General features: G+C 40.4%; 1 protein-coding gene across 1 annotated transcript in view; it reads left to right on the top strand.

Moving 5' to 3' along the window:
* pea15 (proliferation and apoptosis adaptor protein 15) overlaps positions 1-9,195 on the top strand; it is a 45,336-nt gene extending 36,141 nt beyond the window's left edge. The window contains exons 2-4 of the mRNA XM_023415381.2: positions 5,771-5,945; positions 6,113-6,268; positions 7,026-9,195. Of these exons, the coding sequence (XP_023271149.1) occupies positions 5,774-5,945; positions 6,113-6,268; positions 7,026-7,090 (393 nt within the window). The 5' untranslated portion in view covers positions 5,771-5,773 and the 3' untranslated portion in view covers positions 7,091-9,195. The remainder of the gene's footprint in view (positions 1-5,770; positions 5,946-6,112; positions 6,269-7,025) is intronic.
* The last annotated feature ends 699 nt before the right edge of the window (positions 9,196-9,894 follow it).

Raw genomic sequence — 9,894 nt, forward strand, 5'->3', positions numbered from 1 at the left:
GTGTGTGTGTGCGTGTGCGCGCACGTGTTTTTGTTTTTCCTTGTTCATTTTTGCTTTCCTCTTGTCCCAGAAACCTGTTTTTTTTTTCTTTGTTCTAAGCTTTTATTGTTCAGATGTCAATTTAATATATAGCTGAATAATACTTTGTAATTAGAATTTCTGTGACAACTCTTTCTCTCTGTCTGTCTCACATTTTAAGACAACCACACACACACACACACACACACACACACACACACACACACACAGGCAGCAGAGACAGAGGAACGGGCAGACAAAAGCATGTTTGTGTTCATGAGAATGTGAAGCACAGTGGGTCTCTATGTATGGAAGCAGTGTCAGGCTCGTCCCTGAGAGACCAGGGAGGGAGGGGGTGGGGGGGGCAGCAGTTAGAGGGGATTTCACAGACTCTTTTACTTAGAGCATGACTACAGTATTGCAGAGAAACCAAAATATGCACACGTCTCTCAGTTTTCACCTTGAACTTCTTATGAAACACAGATGCATGGGAGTCGGCCTTCATGGATCCGGTTGGGTATTTGTTAGAGGAAGCAAACTGACTTTCTGTGTCTGCTGAATCTCTTTGATCACTGAAGCATTTTGTCATTATAGCTGATAGCTTATAGCTGCAATCCATGTGGTTTTATTATTGTCATATTTTTCTCTCCGTTGTCAGGCAACAGCATAAGCACAGATATGTTCATTTGACTGAGGGTTTAATACAACTCCTGCTAGATTCGGTTAAGATGCAGCATTTATGATGCATAGACACTTCTTTTACTGCTCACTTAAGTTGTCTGCTTTAAGCAGAGCAACATTGTCATCGAGGTCACCTGTATTGTGTGAATATATATATGATGAACAAAAAAGTGGTAATCAAAGCAATATTTCACCATTTCCATTTACTTCTTTACATTCAGCAGAAGGAATTGAGAGTATGAACACCTGTAATGAATGTGGAAGGCCATTTCTGAAAAAAAATAAATCATAAAACATAAATCAAAGTTTTTTGTAATTATATTACAGTATCTTAAAAAAAATGTCAGTAATAAGAATAAGTTTAAATAAGTGTCAGGAATTAGTGTCCGTAGAACAATGAAACAGAACAATTTTAGAATAGAACAAATAAGAAGAAAAATAAAAGGATAAGATTATAACAAAATTTAAAAGTACAAAACTGATTAAATGGTAATAATGAAATAGCATTTATTTTTTCAGAATGGTCCATGTTGCATATTTTGATAGAAACGTCGTTCATGGTTGAGAAAGAGTTAAAGGCAGCGGTGTGAGGGAAGTGGTGGGAGAGAAACACTAAATGTAGCCACTCTGTCCATTGTTGTTTTTTTTCCCCCTTCTCCTCTAAAAGTACACAAAAGCAGCGCCAGTCCATTGTGGTGCAAAACAGAGAGCAGGCAGGGCGACCTGGGTCGAGAGAGGAGGCTCAGGGACCAACACACACGCACACACACACACACGCACGCACACACACACACACGCACATTCATTCTTTCAATCAGCTTCCCCCCGTCGCAGAAACAATTCACGAGCTCATGAGTCGAAGCGTACAAACACACATTCACACAAATACGTGCACACACACACACACACACACACAATTCCCAATCTTGCAGTTGGAGACACACACAAAAACAAACACACATACTTACACATGCGCACACACACAGTATTCAGACCCTTGTCGTATTCACTGGAGTTAAGGTGCATATCCCTGCTCTCTCCCACGCAGCGCTTTGTGTTGATTGAGCAAGTTGCTCTGGTTTGAGAGGAGATGAATGTGACATTTAAGACTGAACTAACACACACACACATACACACACTCTCTCACTCTCTCTCTGTCTCTCTCTCTCTCTCACACACACACACACATATACACAGTAAAAAGCGCTCTGTCATCATTGTGCTCTTGCCCTGAGGCTGAGATCGTGGATCAGACAAACCAAACCAAATGCCACCATTAGCCATTAGAGAAGAGGCAAACAAATCTGACCTTAAATCAGCCTCTGGGACAATTACATTAGCAATCATATCTGCCCTGGTACTCTGCATTGTCCCATCCATAACGTGCTGATTTGAAGACTTTGTCTCTGTTTGTCAGTCTCGCATAAAGATCCATTCATCTAGTCACCAAATCATCGGCTTTTCCATTCCTGGTATTTTTTATTTTTTTTAAACTCATTTAACTGTGCTTTTGAATGAATGAATGGTCACAAAATTGTTTTTTTCCATCACTGTTGTCTTTCATCTTTTCAGGGAGATAATATGACAAGCTCAAGGTCTGCTGCTCAGTTACAGAGCATCATCTCCTATCCATATGTCCCTGAGAGCAAGCTAAAGACGATTAAGTAAAGATAATATTGCAGCACAGTGAGGCGGATGCTCATGCTTTAATAAGCAAAGCTGCCGTTTCAGTATCTAATGGTCCGCAGTGAATGGGGGCCCTCTGGTGGTCACTGCAGGTAACAGCGCCTCTGTTATATAGGTCACACCACTCGTCATGGAGCTCTTCTGGGCTTTCTGTATGGCGTGTTTATCTGTGCTGAGACTGTTGGGATCAGAGGCAGACAGAGCTTCGTGCCAGTGCCCATGATGCACTGCACTGAGCGGCAGCGCTCTCGCCAGCTGCATGGATGCCAGGGACTTGGGGAAGGGGGGGGTGGGGTTGTGTCTGCTGTGTGTGACACAGAAAAAAAAGATAAAAAAGAACAGTATCTGTTTAGATTCACGTTCATGTTGTAGGAAGCTCGTGTTTCATGGTAGAAGGGAGGCAGTCCTGCTGGAACTTGTATCACTCCTCGAAGTTGCTGAAGCCTCCCTGAGCAAGACCCTGGATCCTACTCAGCTCAAAGGCAGCTGTTTTTAAGTAACCTTAATCACGTCCACATTGCTGAACTGCTGCCCCATTAAACTCACTAAGGGCTGGGGAAAATCACACCAAAAAAAGTCGGGATAAACAGGTCTTTGGAAATCCTGAGGCGGCCGTTTAATTGGCTGTGGGGTTGAAAATGTTGGAAACGGCACCTCTAGTTGGTTTTGTTCTGTGGCATAATGTCATTGGCAGCCCACCGTGTCTCAGCGACATTTCTAGGCAACTTTTATCCCTAAATTCCTTGAGACCTCCGTCTTCAGACTTAACAAGGCCAAGAGAAATGTATGTATCACATCATTTCGTATAATCCAGGATAACAAAAAACAACTTCTGGCCCAACATATGCCTGGTTCCTCGGCCCAAGTCTGGCCCATATACTTCCACATCTGGGCAGATCATGGCTGTTCTCCTTCGGTATCATCTGACAGTCACATGATTTTCTTCGTGTGTGCCGGAATTAGTCCAGATGTGGGAAGTAGCGTCTGACTATAATGCTGTATAAGGGCCACATTCGGCCCGAGGAACTGGGCATATATTGGGCCACAAGAAAACTAGCTGGATTTATTTTGCTACCTAAATATCTAAATATTTAATATAAAATAGTCTGATATTAGGAACCAGATGGAAATGTAGAGAAAGTAGAGAAATCCAGACATGACTGCTTAAAACTGACTTTGCCAATTAATCAGTTAACATAATTCTTGCCAATTAATATTCTGTCCATCCATATAATACATTTTTTGATGAATCGGATATTCCAAAAATATTCCAGTAGCTTCCATCCACGGTGATGTTCGCATGGACATTAACAATCATCTGGAGAAGGAGCTGCATGTGAATAGCTCGACCCAAATATGTTAATAACCGAGACGTGAGCAGCAATCTGAAACACTGTGTCCCCGGACTGTAAAAGCCTGCCTTTGCCTCTTGATGTACTTTCTTTGCTTCTTCCAAAGTGACGCAGCTGAACAGAGCAGACGGCCTCACAACATGTCTGAATCACTCTGTCTGTTTCTCTCTCTCTCTCTCTCTCTCTCTCGCTCTCTCGCTCTCTCTCTCGCTCTTTCACTGTGGTTTTTTTGTCTTTTTCTCGCCGGCTGCCTGCTTCTGAACAACAACTCGCATGCCAGCACACACACTCCTACACACTCTCTCACACACACACACACACACACACACTTGACAAACAGCCCATCTTTCTGAGGATAACCTAAACCCTGCTTTCTTAACAACACTCATTCCTTAACACTAGCCTGGGCCGCAACCGCTGCATGCCTATAGACTGAATCCTTCAACCGCTGGTCCCAAAACCTGAAAACCAAACCCTGAGCTACCTCCTTTCAGAAGTTCAAATCAGTATCCTTGGATATAAACAGAATAACAGGCAACAGAATTAACTGCAAACTGAATATACGTGTATGTATAATATATGAATGTATATTAATAATGATAATGAATAATTAACACTGTATATACAGATGGTTATCTTTAAGGTGAAAAAGAAAAAGTGAACTCGCACGATGTTTCACTCTTTAATATCTTAGCACAGAGAGCTGTTTTGATTTCTGTCCAGGTATAAGAGGGGGTGAACCAATCGAACGTTTCTCTCCTGATAATAGAGTCCAATATTTCAACTCAGTATATTTGCAGTTACAGAATATCAATCCAATATGAGTGCTGCCTTTTTCCCGAATTTAAAAGCTGTATACTTCCACGCTTGAAATCATTTTTTATGCAAGGTAGTGCCGACAGAATAGATGTAACTGTAATTGATCATGCCTCGGCTAATACCCGCCCCCCTTAATAAGCACTTCCATTGTCAGTACCGATCTGGTCAGATTGGTCGATCTCGTCTCATGACACCTCATTTAGTCTACTTTTCAAGTGTGAGTGGATTTGTGGACTTGCCTCTCCTCTTACACCGATACAGTAAGCCAAGTCTGACAAGGACCAGCAAAGAAATGTTCTTCTTCAATCCGTCCACTAGAGGGAGACGGAGAGCTGCAGAAGTTTCCACTAGAGCTTGAGTTGAGTTGATGCTGTAGGTAAAAGCCCAAAAGGCCACAGAGTGTAAAAGATAAGGCTGATTTTCTTTCCTTTTTTTTTTTTTATCTTATTTTCCTAAATCCCATGAAAAGAGAAAAGCCAATAATGCCGGAGTCCTTTAAGGACTTTCTTAATTCCCTACTCTGTCTGAGCCTCTCAAACCCAAGCCCACTGGTTTCTACTGCAGATGTCAAAACAGCTCACACATATCTAGTCTAATTTAAAAAAAAAACAAAAAAAGCTTAATAATTTCCCAAAACGTTTAGTCATTGTATTTTTTTTACCAAATGTTACTCAAACAGAAGTAAACTGTGCATTTGTTGGGGACTATTTTCAGCTGTGGATTAATACAGATATGGTCGTGTAGTGAGTATTTATAGCAGTAGGATGGTGTTTATGTTAATTGTAATGAAGAAAACATGTCCCCCAGAGCAATGGTGTTATTTGTGTAGTTTTGTTTGTTTGTTTGTCTGATTCTTTAAGTGAATCTCAATCCTCTCCTTCGGTTGTCCACTAAACACAAAGTCTGCCAGCAATCGTCATACAAACAGAGAGAAGTGACCTGTCTGAACTATTCTGTTCTCAGTGTTTTTGTGCTTTTTCATCCCACTCTGACGGTGTGCTATTGTCGTTAGCTAAGATTTCCTTACTGTTTTCCATTGTAGAGTCTGGGAAGTAGGTGGGCTGTTTTACTCGCCAAAGAAACAACATTAGGAAATTTTCAACCGCAGTTTTTTTTTTTGTTTCTTTCTCCTCTTTAGTTTCTGTTGCCTCCTTTTCATTTTATTCTATATATCTAACGGTTTCTCCTTCTCTCCTCTCTCTGCTTCTGACCAGACCATGGCGGAGTACAGCTCTCTGCTCAGCGACCTGTCTGAAAACATCACCAACGAGGACTTGGAGCAGCTCAAGTCGGCCTGCAAGGAGGACATCCCCGAGGACCAGAGCAACAACATCACCTCCTCCAAAGAGTGGTTCAGCTACCTGGAGAAGAACGACAAGTTGGCCCAGGGTGAGACACAAATTAAATCAAATAGCTCATATTTTATATTTTCTAGCTGCGTGTTCCCTCTTATTTCCACATCCGCTACGATGTGTCTGAAGCATCGTTGCATCAGGTGTGATATTAGCTTGAGGCCTTTTCAGTGACCAGACCCTCTAACAACACCTCCCATGCAGATAACCTGTCATACATCGAGCACATCTTTGAGATTTCACGGCGACCGGACCTGTTGACGAGGGTGATCGAGTACCGCACCACCGTGCTCAAGATCTCTGAGGATGACGAAATCGACACCAAGCTCACACGCATCCCCTCGGCCAAGAAATACAAAGGTAACACACCCTCTGTGCTTAATCTCTAGACCGTGCAGATGTGGGGTTAGATCAGATCTTAAAATAACAACCTCATACACATATGGCATTAAGAATAATCTACAGGATAACTGTGTAAATATTTAGAAAACATATAAACATACATATATTGTCTAGATTAATGTTGTAAAAATTGGTTGAATAAGGATTTAAATGGGGTAATAAAAGCTGAAAAGTCCAGGCTTTAACTGCCAATATGAAAACCGATCAGTGCCAGATTCTGGGGCCAATACCAATGTTGACATTCGAGATAAAAAAATAAGATAAAAAAGAAAATAAAGACTCTTATAATGATATACTTGCTCATTTTATCCCTCTTTATTTCCCTTTTTCCTCCTTTCGCCGTTTCCCTCTTTGATAAATATTGATTTTTAAAGCATCAATCTTGCCTTTACTTTATCTTGCATGTATTCTGGTATTAATAATCAATTTGAGGAAATTATTCAGATCATCGTGTCCTTTTGAGTTTAAATAAAGAATGAAAAGATCGAGATTTAATGCTGCACCCAGTGAAAGTGGTTTTCCACAGGAGGAGTTGCATGGGGTTTGATATAATGACACCCTGAATGACTGATTTTTAAGGAGACAGAGAGCTACAGATGCTAAACTGGGTTTAATGGCTACAACTCTCTATGTTTAAAGTACAGGTTTCTAATGATTTCTGTTTTTCTCTTTCTCCCTCTACCCTCTTTTTCAACCCCCATCCCCAAAAAAAAAGACATCATCCGCCAGCCCTCTGAAGATGAGATCATCAAGTTGGCCCCGCCCCCTAAAAAAGTGTGAGGTCGCGACCCTCAGCCCTGATCTTTGCACCTTGATTTCTTCACTCCTGGCACTCTAATCAACCGACCAACCATTTCTGACCAACCCCATCCCTCCCCCGCTTCACCAACCCCTCTCACACCCCGCACACACAGACATACTTACATGCATACATACACACACACACATACAGATAACACATACACACACACACCCAGCCCTGCCCCCTCCTCCCTGCACTAACACTTGCCACGGCACTGAACCACGCAGGCAGCCACCTACAAAGTCAACCAATCAGATCGTAGCGATGCAGCCTCTTCCCAAGCTGAGGAGAGACGGGAAGCTGCGGGGGAAAAAAAAAAAAGACAATAGACGAAGAAATCTGGAGACCGACAGTGTATGTGTGTGGGAGAGAGAGAGAGAGAGAGAGAGAGAGAGAGCCAAAGTCTACCCTCGATTCAAACGCTGAGTGGGTCAGTTCACAATGAGTGTAATCTGTAAACACTGTTCAATCTGTGATGCTGTGTTAATGTAACATTCTGTGAGTGTGTGTGAGTTCACATCAGTCAAGGCTGTTATAGTTAAAAGATATCCAACCATTTTGAATTTAAAACCACAAACCCTGCTTAAAAATCTTAACAACAAAATGAGACTGTTAAAGTTTTATTCTTTCAGAAATTCTGAAAAGTTCAGAAAGATGACAGGTGAACTGACAGGTACATATTTCATGTACAGTGATACATTATTATGACTAACAGAATTCAGCAGTGCTTTTATTGTTTTATTTTTTTTTTTACTTCACCTTGAATGTTCAAAATGAAACTGACAGACTGAAAACTACTATCTGGAGACAAAATTAAACTAAAACATGTTAATACATAGTTTACATGATCAAAAGCAATTTTAAAAACTGAAGTTAATACTTAGCAAAAAACTAAGTAAGTAAAACTAATCTTACTATGACAGTGTTTCAGTGTATAGCTGCATATTTGTTCCGGTGTGTTTGGGAAATTTGCTTATTTGCTTTCTTGCTTGTGACTTAGATGGGAATATTTGAAACCGCGCTAATGTCTTTCTGTTTATACAGCTAAGTATAAGCTACAGTTAGCAGAGGGTTAGCATAAATATAGTAAACGGTGAAGCTAGTCTGGCTACTGTCGTTGTTACATTTTGATTTTTGTACGGTTTAAATAAATGAGATGTGTTGTGTTAACTGGCTTGTAGATGGACGTCGTTAGCTTTTGACAGAGCCAAGCTAGCTGTTTCCACCTGTTTGCAGTCTTTATGATAAACGAAGCTAACCCGCCGCTGGATGTAGCTTCATGTATTCATCACACAGCGGCATCTTCTCAACAAATTCTCAGGAAGGAAGCCAATAAGCATATGTGTCCCCAAATGTCTAACTCTTCCTGTAAAGCCCGTATAGTCAATAAATCATTATACCATGAGGTCGCTGTAATTGAAACAAAACTTAATGTCAAACTTAAAGGATCAGGCAGTCACTTTTCCTCAGTGTGAGGCTCTGTATGCATTCCCTTTACTCTTACGCAGATAATTGTATCATGTTTTAAGGGCAAAAAAATTATAAATATTTTAGAGGAAGATATTTAAAGTTGATTTTCATATGAAAAAACAATATTTGACTTAAGCTTATAATCATAGTAAGAGTTATTTACATAAAATATTAAGATGGGAAAGTTATAGCAGTTATTTCTATACCATGGACGCTCCCTGTCCGTAGGTTTTCTTTACATCAAAAGGACCAGTTAGCGTGAAAGTCTTGCTGTATGAGCTGGTTAGAGATGTAAATATACAAATAATATATTACGAGAAAAAATATAGCAGAAATAATATATTGACCTGCAGTGTGTATCCCATAGAAGAGCGAACTTTCCACTGTATGTTCAGTTTCACCATGTCTAAAGACTTTCAACCTAACCTTAATCTAATCTGAAACTTCAGTCTCTCTGTGAACAAATTAATTGGAGAAAACACACATAGCGAGCACTAAAGTACATCTATTTGAGAATATTAAAGTATATTTTGAGAGAGTATATCGGATATTATATTTACAGCGTGAACATGTTGTGTTTCGTGACACATAAAAAGACAAATACTAAACTTTCTTTCACCCGTTTGTTGCCATTTCATTTGTTTCACAGAAAATAACTGACCTGAATGTGAGTTCTTCTCTTCTAGTTTGAATGAAAGACAAACTAAAGCCTCTGGAGATAAAAAAATAAAATAAAATAAAAAATAAGTGCAGATCAAAGTTGGAAAAAATAAAAGGATGAAATGTCAAAAAGAAAACCACGGCATGCGATAATAATAAACCATGTCCTTTAATAAACTGTACATAAAATAGATTGTGACAAGGATCTATAATGCACAGGACGGCTCATAACCCGCTGACTATGCCATTCCCGCCATGCACCAACACAATAGCTAGCAAGACTGTTGAAACTAAACTATAATAACTGCTCTTTTGAACACTGTGTCTCTTTTATCCCCGCGAAGACGCCTTAGCAGACTTTGTGTTTACCCCGAAATTTTTTTCACGACTGTGAGAGATTGTGTGTGAAGCGGAGACAGACGCCGACGCACACGTCAAGTTAATCAAAGCGGCTCTCACTTTTAAAGAGAGCGTTGCTACTTTTATTCTGAAATTTGCTAAGGACTTCAGTGTTGGTGTGTACAGAATGTCTGTGTGGATCTATTTCTAGACCCCCACCCCCGTCTTTGTTGTCCTCGAAGCTGTAGGATCAAAAAAACAACATAAAAATCTATCAGTGTATGACTAATCATTTATCCCAGGCCCGCTACCT

The sequence above is a fragment of the Seriola lalandi genome, unplaced genomic scaffold (assembly GCF_002814215.2).
Source record: "Seriola lalandi dorsalis isolate HSWRI2012SDOR001 ecotype SW California unplaced genomic scaffold, Sedor1 jcf7180002054549, whole genome shotgun sequence".
Taxonomy (NCBI): Eukaryota; Metazoa; Chordata; class Actinopteri; order Carangiformes; family Carangidae; genus Seriola; species Seriola lalandi.